General features: G+C 41.6%; 1 protein-coding gene across 14 annotated transcripts in view; it reads left to right on the top strand.

Annotated features, from left to right (window-relative positions):
• DOCK10 (dedicator of cytokinesis 10) overlaps window positions 1-7,658 on the top strand; it is a 241,535-nt gene extending 233,877 nt beyond the window's left edge. For 9 of the 14 annotated variants that reach the window (XM_064485213.1, XM_064485212.1, XM_064485216.1 and 6 more), the window contains 5 exons: window positions 385-575; window positions 2,800-2,900; window positions 3,050-3,188; window positions 4,466-4,541; window positions 7,032-7,658. In XM_064485213.1, the coding sequence (XP_064341283.1) occupies window positions 385-575; window positions 2,800-2,900; window positions 3,050-3,188; window positions 4,466-4,541; window positions 7,032-7,093 (569 nt within the window). In that variant the 3' untranslated portion in view covers window positions 7,094-7,658. Of the gene's footprint in view, window positions 1-384; window positions 576-2,799; window positions 2,901-3,049; window positions 3,189-4,465; window positions 4,542-5,155; window positions 5,264-7,031 lie in introns of all 14 variants that reach the window. The other 5 variants (XM_064485215.1, XM_010979096.3, XM_010979097.3 and 2 more) reach the window with 2 other exon arrangements.
• The last annotated feature ends 11,385 nt before the right edge of the window (window positions 7,659-19,043 follow it).

The following is a 19,043-nucleotide window of genomic DNA, read 5'->3' as shown; positions in this document are numbered from 1 at the left end:
AATGTACTATATGCTACTCAGTATCTATGTAAGCATTCTTTATTGTGGTTTAGTGCGGTTTTTACTTGAATTATAAGTTGCGGTGGTAGCTCTCATCTTTTCAGTGTTTTGAGACTCTGAAGGTCTAGTCCAGCCTTGGGAGCCAGGGCACGTTGGCCAGTGGAGTGTGGGAGAACATGCCAGGTGAGAGTAGCTGGGGCAAAACAAAGAGGTGTGGGAAAGCATGGCACACGGGAGGAAAAGTAACCCACAGACACAGGAAACACACAGGATGCAATGTTCTGTGTGCAAAGGAAAGATACCGGATCATTCTGATCTTCAGGGGACCCCTTGACCCTTCCGCGACCCTCGACCTTCAAATGCTCCTGTGTTGTTTTTGTGCAGCCAGTCACTTGTTCCCCTATGTGAAGAAGAGGATACAGGTCGTCAGCCAGTCGAGCACAGAACTGAATCCTATTGAAGTGGCGATTGATGAGATGTCCAAGAAGGTTTCTGAGCTCAATCAGCTTTGCACAATGGAGGAAGTGGACATGATCAGACTGCAGCTCAAACTTCAAGGAAGCGTCAGCGTGAAGGTAGGCGTCGCCCAGAGCTGAGATGCACATGGCCGGTGGAACCTGGTACCCAGCGCCCCTTGAAATTTGTTAACAAAGAGTATAAGAGACATTTTTCTATTTGTGATATCATCCAACACCTTCATCTGAGTCTTTACAATTTTGTTTCTTTGTAAATGCACGTGGATGGCGCCAGACACCTGGAGATAAGCCCTCCTTGAGTGTAGCTGAAATGAAATTTCTTCTTCCTCAGCCTTCCTTTCCCATCGTCTCTGAAGAAACTCTGTTCTATATTCTAAATTCTAACAAATGAAGTAATGAATGGATAAGCACGGCTCTCAGCTAAGTATCTGTCACTAAGAGCCTTCTAAAACTGTTCAGAAACAAATTTTTTTAAAATGTTTATTAGTTCATAAAATGTGCATCAGTATTTATCCAACTGTCAGGGTCCCAAGAGGAAACAGATGGCCGGCTCCCAGTGGGTGACGGAATAAAGTATAATAAAGAGATGATCTGAAAAAGGATAAGCAGTATTTAGGAAAACCAGAGGATGGACACCAGGGCTAGTTAGGCTGAGGGGCTGTGGCCCTCCCAGGACCTGAAGACTCAGGGGAGAGAAGGGTCAGTGGAGGCAGAGAGAGAGCTGGGAAAGCTAGCTGATGATCGACAGGCAGACAGACGTGGTGTGTGCGGGAGGATGCAAGCAGGAAGCCCTGAGCCCAGATATCCTCACAGAGCTGAGACTGGGGTGCAGCCAGTGAGGCACTCACCTTGGGCACAACATTTAAGGCGGCAGCAAAAATTCAGTAATCAAGATAAAAATATCTTTTTTTTTTAATTGAAGCCTAGTTGGTTTGCAATGTTGTGTTAATTTCTGGTGTACAGCATAGTGATTCAGTTATATGTGTATATATATATACATATGTATATATATATATATTCCTTTTCATATTCTTTTTCATTATAAACCATTATAAGGTATTGAACATAATTTCCTGTGCTGTGTAGTAGGACCTTGTTGTTTATCTATTTTATATATAGTAGTGTGTATCTGCAAATCCCAAACTCCCAATTTATCCCTCCACCCCCAAGAGAAAATAGTATCTTAGTGCAATATTTTTAAAAATTGAAAGGAAACCTTCCAAAATCCATAATGAACAAAATATTAAAAATTTAAATAAAGGCATACGAGAAACAGTGCCACGCAGAGCTATGTGGGAGCCTGAGGCCAAAGGAAAGCTCAGTAACGTTGATCCTGACACTGACCCGGCCCTCCTCTTCCCCGCCCACCTCTTGTCTGTGTCCCCATAGCTGACTCAAAATAATAATATAATAATGATAAATTTTTAAAGGTAAAAGAGCCGTGGTTATACTCCCAGTGGGACAGCCTTCCTCAGCACATAGGTAAGCAGAGGGAAGTGGAGACTGGATCTGGAGAAATAAAGGAAAGCATTGAATACTGTTGACCCACTCCGCCACACTGGACTCACCGCAGGCACAGAAATCGGAAGATGCCTCAAATACAGTATTGGCTTCCTTCTTCTTTTACCTTATTCCTGCCAAGCCCCAAGTCACATAGGAAGGCTCCAAGCCCTAAAGAATACAGACTCCTCTGCACACGTGTGTGAGCGTGAATAGGACATGGCATTGTGGAGTCCCTCAGCAGTCTGACCAGTGCCTCCTTGGGCCAGAATCTCAGCCAGGCTCTCAAGAGAGATGCAAGAAAACGGGTTCCCAGGGTGGTGCCTCGACCACTACCACCGGGGAATGTCCCTTATTAATAGTTACATGTTTGCTTGCATGTTAATAGGGGAAAAAGTAACTAGCTCATCAGATGTTTGACTTCACAGGTGTTAAGTTTATTGCAGTAAATAAAGGTGAGTCTAGTTTTCAAAATTATTAAGAAAATGAGTACACTGGAAATTGACACAACATTGTAAACTGACTATACTTCAACAACAACAAAAAAAGGCAAGAACGGTGCAGGCAGAATGGGGGACACAGCAAAAACTGAAATGGTGGGAAGTTTGGGAAGGATGGCAGTGATGTGCGGCGCTCAGACGCATCCATTAGTAGCTCATCGACTAGCCGGAGGACAGCAGAGAGGACGGGTAACAAATGAGTAGACAGCAGGCGATGCGAGAGAACTGGGGTTCCATCCTGTGGGCGCCACTCCTTCTGGCTGCGGAGAAGGCCCCCCGGAGGAGGTGACACCATCGGCATCCAGTTCTCTTCTCCCCATTAGGTTAATGCCGGGCCCATGGCCTACGCACGAGCTTTCCTTGAAGAAACCAATGCAAAGAAATATCCTGACAACCAAGTAAAACTTTTGAAGGAAATCTTCAGGTAAGTTTTTCCTTGTGGCGATGTTCCCCCTTGAGTTCCTTCAGACAGGGCGTCTTCAATTGCTCAGGAAGCCACCTGAGCCACCCTGACTCTGACTTGGCACTTTCTGTAGCTGCTTGTTACAAATGCGCTTCCTACTGTCTCAAAAGGCAATTTGCAGATGCGTGTGGGCAGGCCCTGGACGTGAATGAGCGCCTCATCAAGGAGGACCAGCTGGAGTACCAGGAGGAGCTGAGGTCCCACTATAGGGACATGCTCAGTGAGCTCTCGGCAATCATGAATGAGCAGGTGAGGCTTTGCCCCGGTGGCCCGCGAGGTCCATTCATAGAAATCGCCCATTTGATCCCCAATGCCAGAAGGACCAGAAAGAATCTCTTTTTTTTCTTGCTGCTAATATCATTGTACTTACACAAGCACCATGTTTCTGAGCTGTTCTCTCCCCCAGGCACGACATCCCATCCCTCAAAGGAGAGATCAGGTCGGGGAAAATCCATAGGAAAACAAGATGAGAACCCAGGTGCTTTCCAGTTTTCAGAGATGTTTATCCAAACCGTGTGTGTTGATTTTCTAGAACCAGTGGCACCTGTTAGACACCACAACATTGGGTGGCATTCGCACTAGAGCTTCCTGCCACTTCCATCACCCCTGACTGAGCAGCTCACAAACCCCCAGGCCGGGATGTGGAGTTCCACAGTTCTGCCACTAGGGGTCTCTGCACCATACTCAGGAAGAACACCAGGACTAGGGTCAAGGTCTTTGACGGTCAAGACTGGGCCTCTGGAAGATAGACAGAATTGGGATAAAACTCAATCCCCCCCACTACAAGCAAGTCATCCGTGATTTCTGGCACGTAGTCGGTATATTCTGTAAGACTGTGCACAAGATGTCGACATTCAGGAATCACAGTACTTTTGGGGGGTACTGAGAATCAAGCGATCAAAAGCCACGTTCTGCTTTTTTTGGCTTTCTTCCCAGCATCCATTATCCCTCACACTCTGACTGGACATCCCATCACCTGTGGTCCCCTCCAAGAGTCCTTTACAGAAAAGTGAGGGGGAGAACTTGCACTGACCTCCCAACAGTGCCTCATGCACAGTAGCCTTTCATTAAATATTAATTCCCTTTCCCTTCCTTCAGCGGCCCTGGTATTATAACCCTATTCACAAAATGTGAAATGTGTCGTACACATCTTTTATTCTAGTTGCATTTTCCATATGTTTCTTTTTCATCTTTCCCATCTCCTTCCACCCACATTTTAAACTCTCCACAGCAGCTAGAGAAAGAAATGCATAATTGACTTATGATGCAAAGATTAAATCTCCCTGGATAGGATTCCTAGAGGAGACAGTATTGGTTAGGGGTTGCTAAGGGGTAATGGAAATTAAATATTCAGGAGCAATGCCTTGATAGCGTGGGGAAATTATAAATCTGAGAGTGAAACAAAAAGAACCAACAGTGGATCTGAAAATTGGAAAAAGTGGCAAAGAAGTGCTTGTTTCCAACTGTAAATTGTACCTGGCCTTGAAACTTTGGGCAAAAATGCTTCTCTCTTTTTTTCCTGGCAGCTCTGTCACGGTCCATGTTTATACAGCTTCTGCTCCTCTGTGTCTAGTATTTCCCTCAGTACTGTAAGCAAAAGTGGTATGTTTTTCTTTCCTTATGTCTAGTCTGTCCTTTGTGGCCTTCTGGTCTACCTGTTCATTTCCCCCAGACACATTCATAGTGACCAGTGTTTTCTAAGTGTTCATTTAATTAGAACAACTTTATTTCTATTTCAAGGTAGGTTGATATGAAAAAAAAAAAAGCTTACTAAAATCAAAAAGCTAAAGTGAACAACTTAGCTTTTAAATGGAAAATCTATACTCTATCAACTTCTCAAATACATCTGAGCTCATCTGTACCCAAAACAAAGATTCATTATACCTCAAAGTGCTAAAACAATAGTACAAAGACAAGAGAAAAAAAATTTCTTTTCCAGAAAACCTTTGCTAAGAGAAGCAGAATTTGACTCTGTGCTTCCTGGAAACAGATGCAAAGAAAAGAAACTAATGGATTGCACAGGTCTTGTTATTCAGTAAAAGAAATAGATCTGTTGGCAGGAAAGATAAACTTTCTCCTCGACCTGAGCTTCAGTGGGGATTTGTCACCTAGGGCTTTATATGTGGAACAGTGACTACAACACTCATGATATCTTCAACAACTTTTTCCTTAAAAATGATTTACTAGTATATGGTCTTTCTACATTTCCACCTTAGATTAAACTGAGGACAAAATACTAACTTCTAACTCTGTGGAAGAGCTCCTAGAGGAAGAACTATTTGATTGATATCAGTCATTAGGTTTAAATTAACCACAGCGAAACTGTAAGTCATCTACAGCAAAATAAGCCATTGTCATGGCAACCACTGATAAGTGTTTTGAGTTGGTGGTAATGAACAATTTCCTGAAATCAGGAACAGCTGGCAAAGGATAGGGGTCCTTGAAGTCCAGTGTATTTTTTAAAACTGGGTATTTAATCTCAGTTTGGATTTATAACATTAAAAAATGTGTTTGTTTCTTTTCTCAGTTTTGTTTTTTTTTTTTTAATAAAAAGGCATTTGACTGTAATGTTTGGGTTTGGACTCTGGTGGAGGGAAGGGCAGTCAAATTTGAGCATAATCTTGTAATGCAAGAATGAACCATAATCTGTAACGCATGGATACCTTCTCATAGCTATGTATCCATACACATATTTTGGACACAGGTACATACACAATTACAGTGAAGAGAGAAATCCTACCATTAAACTTTGTAAAAATGGAAACAGCTTGAATGGATAGACAGACATAAATAGAAAGATAGAAATAGAATTAAATATGCCATTCACTCCAAGAGTGTCCAGAAAAGTCTTAGCTAAAAGGTTAAGACAGAAGCCACTACTTAGTGAAAGAACCTTTAATATGAGGTGAGAGATGGAGCAGGATGAAGTGGATGCTGGTGTGTAAAATGGAGATGTGGAGCTGGGGTAGCTTGAGTTGCTCAAGTGACAGGCAGGCAGTAATTACCTTTATGGGCAGCCAGAATGTCATGCTGTTTTATAAACGGCCAAAAACCATAAAAGCCTCTTTTGATGGAGGCCAAAGTAATACGTATAACTACCTGGATGAAACATAAATAGGAAATGCTGATTCGGAGTCTGTTTCAACATTTAGAAGGGGGACAGCATAGTCGCATAGTCAACGGTGGTAACTGATATCAAATATAATATCAAATATTATATCAAAATATATATATCAAAATATAGTGACAAGAACACATCCGCTCTGTTACGGTGCCAAGTGGGCAAGATCCAAAGGCATGTTGGTTTTAGAATTTCAGGTGCTTTTTGGATGCATTATTTGCCAAATTATTCAAGCAGAACTTGTGACATTGATCACAAGGAGAATTTATTGGTGGTATAGAATTCATAGATGCTGGCTGTTTGGTGGGGGACAGAGTGGCAATTCTGGCTTGGAAGAGGAGTTGAGCTAACGCTTGGTTAATGTGTGAAGTTAGTGGGGAAATCATCGTAACAGGAAGTTTAAAATATTCATTAGATCTCATCTGCACAGAGATTTTAGAGGTGCCTGGGGGGTTCTGCTGTTGTTATTGTGTTCACATAGCATGATTTGAATAGATCTGATGGGAGAGTATCATTTAGGCATATTAAGATTATTTTCAAAAGTAAAACCAGGCCAAGGTATATTTTTCTTGTATTTCCATTAATGCAAACACTCAAATGAGATTTCAGATCTTTCCCTTTTTTGGGCAGATTTTGACAGTACAAATTACAAACTTTGTGGACAAAATAAAATTCCAGAATTACTCAAATACTTACATAAGATTCATTCAGGCATTTAAAAATACGTATCTGATAGTTGAAGAGTATTGGAAAGCTACTTCAAATCTTGTCAACATGGCTGTGATGTAGCTGGGGAAAAAAAATCTTTACATATGCCTTGATAAGTGCATTTTCAAAATTTGCAGATTTCCCTGTGGGGAATTTTTTTTAAAAAAATCACTGTTTGGGGGTTTAATTTTGTGTTTTGAGATATCAACACAAACCTCTCTGTCATCATTTTGTTTTGTCTTGTTGTTTTGTCCCATCTCAAGATTACGTGCTGGGACGACCCTTCAAAGCGCGGAGTGGAGCGAACCTGCACGCGAGTAATTAGCAAGGCCACGCCCACTCTGTCCGCAGCCTCGGTCTCACCCAGCGCAGAAGTTTGAGGGAGAAAGAGAGCCTGTAGCGTCAGACGCGCCTCCAAGAGAACTCTGAATTTGCAGCTAATCTCCGGGAAGAGAAAGACAGATTTAATTTATTTGAAGATTTTAACGGTGTTAATATTTTTTTTTTACCTCGTTAGCTTGAGAATTTTGCCAGCCTCCAGATTTGCACATTTCTTACAGTTTTTTTTTTTTCCTTTGAGCGGCGTCGATCAAGCCAAGCTGAATATTTGCTATGAAATTCCAATAAATGTGTAGCTCAAAAGCAAACCGTAAGTTTGCTGTCGGTTACAGTATGTTCAGTACCCAGTCCTCGTACACATATTTTAAAGGTCAAAGTGAATGTTTTTGTAACATTTAAGCGTATTTCCAATGTAAATAAAAGATTGTAAAATACATGGTTTTTACCAAATTTAAAAGAACCTTTTTAGTTAATACTTATGACAGTGCTAAAATTATATGAATAACATTTCAGATACCATTATATTAAAATATTTGTGTATGTGTACAAAAGTGTTGATAAATACTAATCTTTAAAGTTTGTGGAATTTCTTTATTTGTAATATATGTGCTCTTAAAAGCAATGAAATGTGAAACTATGGAAGCCTTTTGTTGTTAATAGAAATAAAAAATAGTTACTTTGCATTTGGTTCCATCTTGAAGAGTGGGTGAGTGGTCCGTGGGGTGAGGGGAGAATATAGCTCAGTGGTAGAGTGCATACTTAGCATGCGTGAGGTCCTGGGTTCAATCCCCAGAACCCTTGTTAAAAAACAAATAAATAAAAACCTTATAACCTCCCCCCCCAAAAAAAAACAGAAACAAACAAAATAAAATAAAAGTGGTTCTTCAGACTGGATGTCTGTTGAATGCAACCTACTCACGACTTTTGATGCCTTAGCAAGAAGTCAGGAAAAGGACTTGACCCTCAGTTGGGCAGTTCCTCCAAAGATCCACTTGACAAGACAGGGGTTTCCAATCCCAGGAGATTACTAGACTGATTTGAAGAAGATATAATGAATCAGAATCTCGAGGGCTGTAGTAATTATTAAGATTATTCACAAATATTCCGTCTGTACATTCTGTAAATGTGTGGTGGGACTGCACTTTCCTGCCTCTTTTTCAGTTAGACTTGACGGTACTGTAGCCATTGAAATGTGAGCAGAAGTGATGTTCAGGCAGATACTTAAAAGCCAGGAAGTGGTTCTGCCCAATCCCTCCCCCGATGCAGACATCCCTAAAGGACGTGGAGATGGAGACTGCGTCAGCCTGAGTTCCCGAGTGATCACCACGAGCAGACACACACATGCCACTCCCCCTAACCTTGTTGGACACAGAGTCAGAAATCCATTTTGTTGTGTTAAGGTTCCCGATATTCAAGGGTTGTTCTTCCCTGCAGTGTCATGAGCTTATGCTGGCTGATCTGTGTTTTTATCAGGGTTGTGACTGATGTTCAGTCAGGTTTGGGGACAATTAATGCATCCCACCTCCCTCCCCTGGGCTCCTCCCACCAGTGCAACTGAGCTGAACTCTCGCCATATGCAGCAGGCAAGCTCAAGAATATCACTTTATATTCACCCTCAGAAGCCATTCCAAAGGCCAAGCCTCCAGTGAGGAGAGTTTAGCTGAGTTCATCTTTCTGCCCCGAGGATAGCGCTTAAAAGACATATGGAAATATTGTATATGCAGAAGTGAGAAAGTGACATTTTAGATGGGAACTCTGACCCCTGGGGACTCACAGAACTGTTCTTTTCTCAAATAGAGTCCACTGCTTTGTGTAAAGAAAGGAAATGAAGGAAAAGTGAAAGGAAGGAAGAAAAAGCCCTGAGGTGAGCTGACCTGGGGCTCAAAGCATCTCTCCCTGTGCTGGCTCCCGCTCTTGGTTCCGACTGCCTGGGTCAGCATCTTGGCTTCTCTCCTCTCATTTGTCCACTTGGATTTTTAAGCTGCCTTAGACAGGATTACTGTCCCAGGAACCCAGGAAGACTCTGCCTCTGCTATTGTCTCTTACCCAATTCCTGCCTTTAGGATCATGTCCCCATGCCCCCCACCAACTCACCCATCCCCCCAGCCCAGGGACACTGTCTGCATTAGGTTGCCTGTCCAAATCTGAAAACAAAACCTCTAAAGAAGTAATCAAAAACAGTGAATCTTTTTATTCATGTTAAATGCCAAATACTCTATTTTTTGCATCACAAACAGCAATATGTTAGATGGCCTCACTGCATTTTGCCCCTGGAATGATTCATAGTGCAAGAAGTTTAAGCCCAGCTGCTCTATAGAGACTTAACCAAGACCACTCTGCTTAAACAGTGTTGGAACTCAGCCTGCAATTCCCAGCACCTTCTCTTCCTTCCTTCTTCAGACCATATGCATCGAATTGGCTACTCAGACACTGAATCCAACAGATACATTTTAACTATCACATAGAGTGTCTTAAATTTGTTTTTCAATTAGATATCAACACAAATATTCAGAGACATATAAAATTCCAGCTTCCTAATACCTGTTTTAAAAAAATCAGTTTCCCTGGTAACGCTGGATTCACATGCCCAGATGACAACAATCAGTTAAAGCTGAGACACTGTTGATCCCTTTACAGGTGCTTTCCAGTTCACCACAGTCTGCACCAGGCCCTAACTGACTTACACCAGGTGGGCCCCTCTATATTTTCTGCCTAGTTCCCATAGGCATGTGCAGATCCCAGTTCCGACAAACGTTTTCTAAGTGTAGTGACACTAGATGTGGACAGCAGATCATCTGCTTCAGCATTAGGCAGGTCACATGTTAAAAGGCACATTTCTGAGCTCCATCAAACCTTCTAAGATAGAAACTCCGAGGAGTGGTACCCAGCACCATGTGATTCTCTACTGCATCCTCTGCTAATTTACCACCCCTAAAAATTTACTTTGCAGAAGACAGTATCTTATCAACTAGTGACCTGATTTTGAATTGCCAAGACTCTGAATTCTTGCTTTATATTCTTTTTCATCTTTATATTTTCCCAAAATAATCCACAATATTTTAATTAAATTAATAACTTGTCAAAATAAGTTGTATAAAAAAATCATAGTGAACCTCCCAGTTCTACAAATGGAAAGACTGAAAGTAAGACAAAGGGCATTATTTTCCTATGATTTACCCTAGAAGGTATCCAATACAGAACAAGTAGATCTAGAACTTGGGAAGTCAGTCCTGGCTCTGTCCGCCCACCCATTCATCATCCCACTCAGTAGCTTTCTCTCTTCCCATTCTCATTTCAAAGTGCAAAATGCTCAGCCTGTAAAAAAAAGTTAATGTATCCCTTTACTTTTGGCAACAATTACCTTATAAACAAATGCCCAATAGCCAGACCTCCCGTAGTATGTCCCTACTCTGTGTTCTGATCCATTTAGAAACCAGGACAAATGGACCAGTCAACTTGCTTCCTTCTGAAAATGTGGAGATCATGTTATGAGGAAGTATCAGCTTTCAGAACACTGAATGTTGCTCTACAGAAGGATTTTACCATATTTTCAGACTGATGATTTTTCATCTTATAGTGTTAGTCAAACTCCAGAAAGGAAGAAAAAATTATATATATAATATAATATATATATATTATATTATATATATAATTTCAGTATTCCTATAAGCAGTTAGGAAATGAAACAAATTGAGCAAATGTGGCAAAATGACCTTAAACCAAACTTCAAATTTGCTCATATTACAAGTGGTCCCCATATTCTGCACCCCCCACATTTGTATCAGTGAAAAATTATATATATATATGCAAACATATGTCATGTAATATGTTGATAGTGTGATGTTCTGTTCTGGAAGTGATGAAGTGCAGGCATGACCAGCCTTCAGGGTTCTCTGCGGGAAGCCCCTTGCCCTCCTACGAGGCTCATATCCTGCCTGCCTGCTTACGCATACCCTTAACCAGAGCCACAGAGTTCTGCTTGCTTAAAAAACAAAACAAAACAAAACCATCTTGTGCTTCCACGTTTTCTAGAACCACATAAACCCAACCCACATACATCAGGACCCAGCTGGATCCCCACTTGTGGTGGACGCTGTGATAGTACAGTCAGATCCACCCTCCGGGACAGACGCCCACCCCCCCCCGCTGCTAGCACTCTGGCTGCTGATGGCTCTCCACTGAGCTTCTCTCGCCCAAGGTCACATCACCAGCCCAGAGCAAGCTCACGTTCAATGGTTGGTTGATGGTGGGAAGTATAAAGGCCAGGCCTCACTGCCCCAATTCAGGACAGCTCTGAAAGGCCAGCCATGTTCCCCAGCTCTGACTGAGACCAACTTGCAACTACATCACTGTTCAGCCCCTCCTTCTGCCCATCCTTTCCGGAGGATTCCCAAAAGGGGCAGATTCCCAGTACATTTCCTGAATGTGTATCTCCATGTTAAAGTCTGTTTCTTGGTAAATAGATCAAGCCAACAGGTCTTCCGGAAGCTTGGCCTATGACCCCAGCTCACCTGGATTTCCCGTCCTCTGCCCCTCACTGGCCCACATGCCTGGGTCACCCATAGCCCTCTTCATAATCACATTGTCAGCTATCATCTCATGTGTCTGCATTTTCTTTCCAACTATGTCATGGCCTGCTTGAAGGCAGATTGTGTCTTAATCTTCTTTGTGGTCTTGGCAATTCAAATTATTGACCTGCGTTTCAGAGTTTCATTTCTCAAAGTTCCGTTGGAATGAAGCCGTTCCAGAGAAAATGCGCGGCCAGGGAACAGGGAGCAGAGGGTGAAAGAGCAGATTGTGGGAAGACGGATTGGGAGCCAGAAGCCACTGTAGGCACTAGTGTCTTTAGAGCTCCTTTACTAGGAGGTTTTTTTTTTTTTTTTTGAAACTATCAGCATTTACTGCTTTTTAAGTTTTTTTTTTTTCTCTTCAGTTCTCAGCCTTAGCAGGGTTTTGCCACTGAAGAATCTGACACCGGATGCGTACATCTGTAAGCGAAACTCAGGCAGAATTATTAACAACATGGACTTTTTATCTGGAAGCTTCCCAACTCCTCTTTGCTTCCAGCTCCGTTATACACTCGTGCCCTCCCCATCACCCAGTTACTAATGTTTTCTCCCTGGAGTCCTTCCTCTAGCCCTGCACCCAGTCCTTAAGCAGAATCCCCACCCCTTCTCCATCTGTGTTTATCTTGCTTCCAAATGGATTCTAATTCAAATACCAACTCCAAGCAAAGCTAGGTTGTTGCCTGGGATACTGGGTTGAGAAGGATTACGTGAGGCCATCTCGGGTCCCAGGAGGGCTGAGCACCTGACGGTGCACTGGGCCCTGGAGCTGGGAGCGCCTGCCTAGTTGCTGTGCCTTAGCCAGCCCAGCGTGAAGCCTGCTGAAAGCTAGTCCCAAGCTGCCGCGAACTATCGATCCAATGGCTGATTATAGGAAGGGGTGCCATGGCTTCCTGGGAAAATTAGTATTTCCAGAAGATAATCTCTAACTTGAAAGAATGAATTTCTAACTGTTGGGATTTCAGGTCTTCAGATATTCTGCCACTAAACATCTCCCGCCACCCACACCCCTCTCCTCCATCTCACTAAAAAGCAATCATCTCTCTCTAGGTCTGATGTCATCTCTGAACCTATTCAGTTAACTCCCCATTTGCAGGTAAAACAGCAAATGAGTTACAGGGAACCATATCTCGTTATGGTCTGAAGGCTCAAATAGGCATGCCCTTGGGCCAATCACTTTAACTCTCTAAGAGAGGGATGTGATTGCTACTGAACAAGTTCTGAAAATTGGATGGGGAAATAACCCAGATGTGTGGGTACTTTGCAGAGTGGTGTGCATACATGGCTTACGTTAATTGAAATTTTTCCATTAGCAGTCCTAGCAGCTCACTTTATTTTCCCACATCGTTCCAAAGCAATCAACATCTGGTTCTCCTGGTTCTCAGACAACATCCAAGGTCTAATGGTTACTGAGACAGACACATATGTATAATGCCAATAAAAGAAGTTTGAGAATACTAGAAAGTTAATATGAGATCTTGAATTTTTAAGAGAGTGGAAAGAAATTTAAGAAGTGGTAAGAGCCGTCTAGCCTTGGTGAGCCCTCTGCAGCTCCACCCTGGTTATGTCCTGAGATTTAGTACGAAGATCCATGATCTGCTTAGAGAACAGAGTCCCATCCTGACCAGAGTTCCATTTGCCTGAGATGGAACATAAGGGTTGATTTATCTATGGGCCCATGAGAGGAAGTGCTATGAATAAGAAGACAGATAAGCAGATAAAGATGTTTGGGTTCAGAACCTGGGTAATGAAAGTGTTCCAGGTGAATTACAGAGATGGGGAGACATCAGCCAAATAAAGAAATCCCCACGGAAACTCGAAACTCTTTTGCCTTCCCCTTTCCCCTTGATGTTCCTGTCAGGAATGCATGCATTTGGGGGTGGGAGGTAAAAGAAGAATCATTTGATGGAGAGATCTTAAGTCACAAGTCTCAGGAGAGATGCTACAGTGAACTCATACAGTTGATCTGAGAGGAATCAGGAGTGAAGGACAAATTCAAACCTGCCAAAATGGGGTTCATGAAGGTCATTTGGAGAAGGTAGTGGTGACTGAGCCTGAGTAATTGAAGAAAGGTTTACAAAGAAGAGCTTTAAATAACACTAATGTCAAGGATTCTCCAGTGGAATCTGCTTATAATTTTCTTACATCATTAATATTAATACTCAACTCTAAAGCCATTGTTTCTTGGATGTATTCCTAATGTATAAAGCATATTTACTTTTGAAGCTCATGACTTTCCCTGTGTTTCATTGAAAGCAATACAACCGTAACTGTAAATCTAGAGTAGGTGGACTTTTTTAAGTGATAAATAAGACAGTGGTATTTGCAGGATGTTTTAATAAATGGGATGGCCCATGACTGAGGAAATCTCTTTCATCATGCTTGCGTGAAAATTAGTGAGTTCCTTTCGATTTCTATGGGACTTACCTTCAGCAATGTTGTTTTTCCCTTTGGATGAGCAATTTCTTTTTAAGAAATAAAGAATCAAAAGTAAAGTTCTAGAAATCAATTTCAATCAGTTTAATGACAACAACAAAAAGGAATTTTTGCTTTTTAACAAAAGTCAAGTCGACTGGAAATTCAGCTTGAAAAGTCTCTGGAGTATTCTATGAAAATCTTTCCAACCAGTGACCCAAGCCATAGCAGAGGCCTTTCATCACCTCAGCTCAAAAACACTCTTCTGGGTCCCTAAAGTCAAACTGGCCCGCACATTCTCTCGAGTGGTTTCCAGTTTTCAGCCTATGCCTTCTGAACAGCTGAGCAAAAGACGCTGCTGCCTAAATTTTACTGAACGGGTTATTTCTCAGCTAAAGGATTTGGGAGTATGTGAGCCCTTACTTCACCTTCCACACTGAGAAGGACCCAAAAATAAGATTCCTTCCCAGAAAGAAACTGTTTCCATTGGGATTTTAAGCCCTAGAATTACAGATGATGATTTAAAACAATCTTTACTCTTTTTTTGAGGGATCTTGGTTTAGATACTAAGGATTTTTATAGTTACTAAGGGGCAAGTTGAGGAAGAGGAATAACAGCGTTTTGTAAACCAATATTCACTCCTTCTGTAGGATAACTGGGGTGTGTAACTGTGCTAACAGAGTCAGAGACTCTCTTCAAAGAAGCAGAGCTCCTTCCTCCATCTTCCTTTTCTGTCTTGCTGCTGGTCCTGCTTGGAGTGAGTCAGAGCCCCAAGATGGGTTGGGTAGGTGCCACACCCTTGAAATGGGGATTTCCTAACATCATACACTTGGCAAAAATGAAATGGGATGTTGAAAATATGCATGAAACAGAAATGAAGTTAGCCCAGCAAAATAAAGCAACACTTCCCTGACTCCCGGGCAGGTCACCAGCCCTGGGGAGTCTGAGGTTTCCCATCGGCAAAATTTCCCGTCTGATGAAGCATCTGTTTGTTTCTGGGAGCTATCATGGTAACATTATTTTACACCTCTCCAAAGAGCTTCCATTTGGCTTTATTCACAGGCACATCATGAACAGTTGGAATTTCATATCAAGTTGTCTGGAAGATAACAGGATGCCTTAAGTTGGAAGAATGGATTTTAGTATTCTGGTCACTATCGATTTTTCTACACTCGTTAAATATGCAGCTTTTCTTCTCCTTTCAACAGAAACTGAGAAAGAGTAACTTTGATAAAAATAGAAGGCCCCTGGAGGGCTGTGTAGCTGTAATTCAGTTTCCTCTTCTGGAGGCCATGGAAGTGGCTCATGGCTGGAATTACAGATAACTGCCCCATTCTTTCACTTCAGAAATGGCTTTGAGTGCAGTGCTTATCTTGGGTGAAAACTGTACTGTATCTTATAATCAATTTCATCTTTTTATTGGAATTAGCAACGTATACCCTTTGAAGTCTAAATATTAGCATATTCTCATTTTAAGAATTAGTAGTAACATTTTCCTTGTCAGAATTCCCCACTGATATTTTCTGTACTGTGATATCCTGACATTTGAATATGCAATTCAAGTCAGATCTGAAAGACTTCCTATACAGCAGTCCGTTGCCAAAGGTTGGCAGCAAACACTTTCTCCTGGTCTCATGCAGCTGAGGTGTTGCATGATTCAAGAGAAATCCATAGAGGGAGACAGAAAACAAATAGTTGAAGCCAAGCATGTAACTCCTGGAAGTCAGACTGCATCTTGTGTGCCTTTGGGTTCCAGAGGCTAAGTAAACAGCCTGGCGTATCTCAGTCAACACTGGCCAGATACAGGGGTAAATGAATAAATACATGAATCCAAGAAGCTCTCAAGGTTAGACTTCTGTGAGCAATTGCACACTGACTAATGACTCTTTAACCTCCCTACCCATACCACATTAAGTCAGAATGGATATTGGTTTTTAGCATGCACTCTGGAGCAAATAGGGAACCCCAGCCCATCTGCTATTGCCTAGGTGGTGTTGAGTGAATATCCTCATTGAGCCTCAGTTTTATCATCTGTAAAATGGCAAAAATCAATACACTGATTTCACAGGGTCGTTCAGAGGATTAAATGAAAGGAAGAACAGAAAGTACTCAGCACACAGCCTGGCAGCAATAAGCACTCAGTATCTGTGAACTGTAATTATTAACGTCATATCAAACAAGCAATCCAAGTGAGAAGCTGGGGGTTTTGACTTTATTTTAAAATAATATTTATTAAAAGAATGATTGAAATAAATGAATAACTAATGAATGCATAAACTAGGGAATGGGTAATTCATGTTGCCTCCTTATGTGGTCACTAGTGAACACCTTGTACCAATTGGAAGCCTCACGTGGCTTCTCTTTCTGCCAGATGGCTGAGGACAGGGCCATATCTTCTCTTCCCAGAGGCTGCTGGCATTAGCGCACTCCATATTGCAGGGACTCACAAAGTGTTGTTCAAATAAATGTTATGTATTATCTGCCTGTATCCCTAAAGAAAGATGCTACCTATTGGCTTGGCTTTAGTTAAACCCTCAGAAATTGCCCATAAAAGACAAAATTAGCATAATCACTGACAAAGGAAATGAATACAGAAAAGGTGTACTTTCTAAAATCCAGCTGATGAAAGATTTCTTTGCTCAAAAATATTTCTTTTTTTAATTAGTGATGTCAAAAATAATTTAGCATAGATTTTGCCTTTTGTTAGAGAACCAGAAACATTAGGAAGATGTGAGGTTTGATAGTATTATAAGTGCCGAGAAGCTATATAAGAACTAGAAGACTGAGGTAGAACCCTGACCTGCTGCATGTTTCAGAAGCTGAGATAGGAGACACGTTGAACTGATTGATATTCACAGGACTACTATACTGTAATTAACACCAAAAACCTGGCTCTAACTATGGCAATAAATGGAACTGAGCTTTTCAGAGTGATGCCGTGAAATAATTAGGTATAAGTATACATATATCATTGTGAAAGAAATGTATAAAACAAACTTCAAGGGGAGAACATAAAGACATGGGGAAGTGGGAATAGGGAAAACCTAAAGTAAACTGTTCATTAGTTCATTCTGAAAGCTAACTTGTGTATAAACACACACACACACACACACACATGGAACAGCATGATAATTTTGACTAGAGAGCAAGAACTTATGCAAATCACAGTAAGTGGGAAATAGAAGAAAGACACGAATACAAAAACAAACTGCTCAAACCCAGCTCATATTCTATAAACTGGAGTAAATAGATTGACACCACATAGCTCTGCACATGCACAATCTATTCAGAGTAATGGCCGAACTTCCTGCCAGAAGGCTTTCCACTGTACTCCAGTGTAACTCAGTGAAGCTCATGGAATATACTGTTAGCACAAGGCTGATGTTTAAGCTGTGTTCTTCTTGTGGTGGTTTAGGAGATTTTGAAGTCTATGGGGAAAGAGAGAGGATGGAAAAGAAGAGCAGGAGAAAGGTAGGGCCAAGGATAGAAGTGGGGGTTGAATTTACTGAATGTTCACCACCTGCATCGCGCTAAGCAACTTTACCTACGTGGTCTCATTAATCCTCTCAGCACCACTGTAAATAGGTATCCTTCTCATCATTTCGTAGATGAAGACATGCAAGTCCAGGGAAGTGGAGAAAATTGGTGCAACATCACAATATAATAGAATAAGAAGCAGAACTAGATTGTGGTCCAATATGTCTGCCTGCCCATTGCTGTTCTTCCATTTACCACTTGTTTGAATTCGGTTGAAACGAAACCAAAATCCTGCCCAACAAGAGCCCACCCACACTGGCCATACTGAGCCATTGCCCCCCACGTCATTAGAAGTTCTTTCTGAGGACATTCCCGATCTCCTGGAGGATGGCAGTCCTTGATGCTAAGTGAGGTTAGAGAGGTGCTGTTGCTCACCCTTCATCTCTCTAGGGAAATTCACATAATGGTGTTTTTCAACCAAAATGCCACAGGTTTTTACAATAAGAAATATCTTTTGAGTAAACTCAAATGTTAACATTACCTTTATTCTATATCCTTGCTAGGCGAGAAAGTTTACTTTGAAGGGCAAATTTATCAGCAGAAGGCTGCATGGTGATTATGAAATCCAGTATAGCAGAAATGGATATTTTTAAAGATGTTTCATTCCAGCTGAGTCTCATAAAGCCTGCAAAAGAACACTTTGACTTGTTTTATTTGAAAAGTCCTTTTCCCTCTCAATGGCACAGCTTTCTATAAATCGAACTATTCACATTTACTTCTCTCCCAAGAACTGTGTCCATTACTGAGAAATCATATTTTCCACCACTTTCCTTTTGCCTGCAGTTCTGGTGACTTTTCTGATTTCTGTTCCTAACTCATTTCTACTTGCATTTCATTTTCCAGTTCTCTTTTGAGATGGGTTCATATTCAATTTCTATAATCATTTTGGTTTGTCTCCTGTTGATCTTTGATTTTACATTTATTTGCATCAGAGATGCTTCATTGTTTGCTTCTGAAATTCACATTTGTGGCAGAGATGGCCAGTTGCCTTCCCAAGATCCTCACCTCTTTCTCAGTAACACAAGCATGATTCTATGCAGAACATAAAAAATGCTGAGCCAAAAAAAAAAAAGAATATAATTCCTGGCCAGCTTTGTTGTGCCTGTGTGATTAAGGTCTAGCCAATGAAATATAGGTGGACGTTGCTGGGTGACACACTAGAAAAGCTCTTTGAAAGTGTAGCAGACAGGTGACCTGGATCCTTTTGGCTCTTCCTCGCTTCCTCCCTCCTGCCTGGTATGTGAGCCTGAGTGCTGGCAGCAATCTTGGATTCTGGGGAAAATTGGTACCCACACATTGAGAATAGCAGAGAAGAAAAATAGAAGGATGCTGGATCCAAGATGATGATGGAGTGCCATGCTTATTAGAATGCCTGTTTCTGGAAAGAAAACTTAGAAATTCATCTCGTTAACCCAGCAT

This window comes from Camelus dromedarius, chromosome 4 (genome assembly GCF_036321535.1).
Source record: "Camelus dromedarius isolate mCamDro1 chromosome 4, mCamDro1.pat, whole genome shotgun sequence".
In the NCBI taxonomy this organism is placed as follows: Eukaryota; Metazoa; Chordata; class Mammalia; order Artiodactyla; family Camelidae; genus Camelus; species Camelus dromedarius.
The sequence above is the reverse complement of the archived record's forward strand: the minus strand, read 5'-3'. Positions and strand labels throughout refer to the sequence as shown.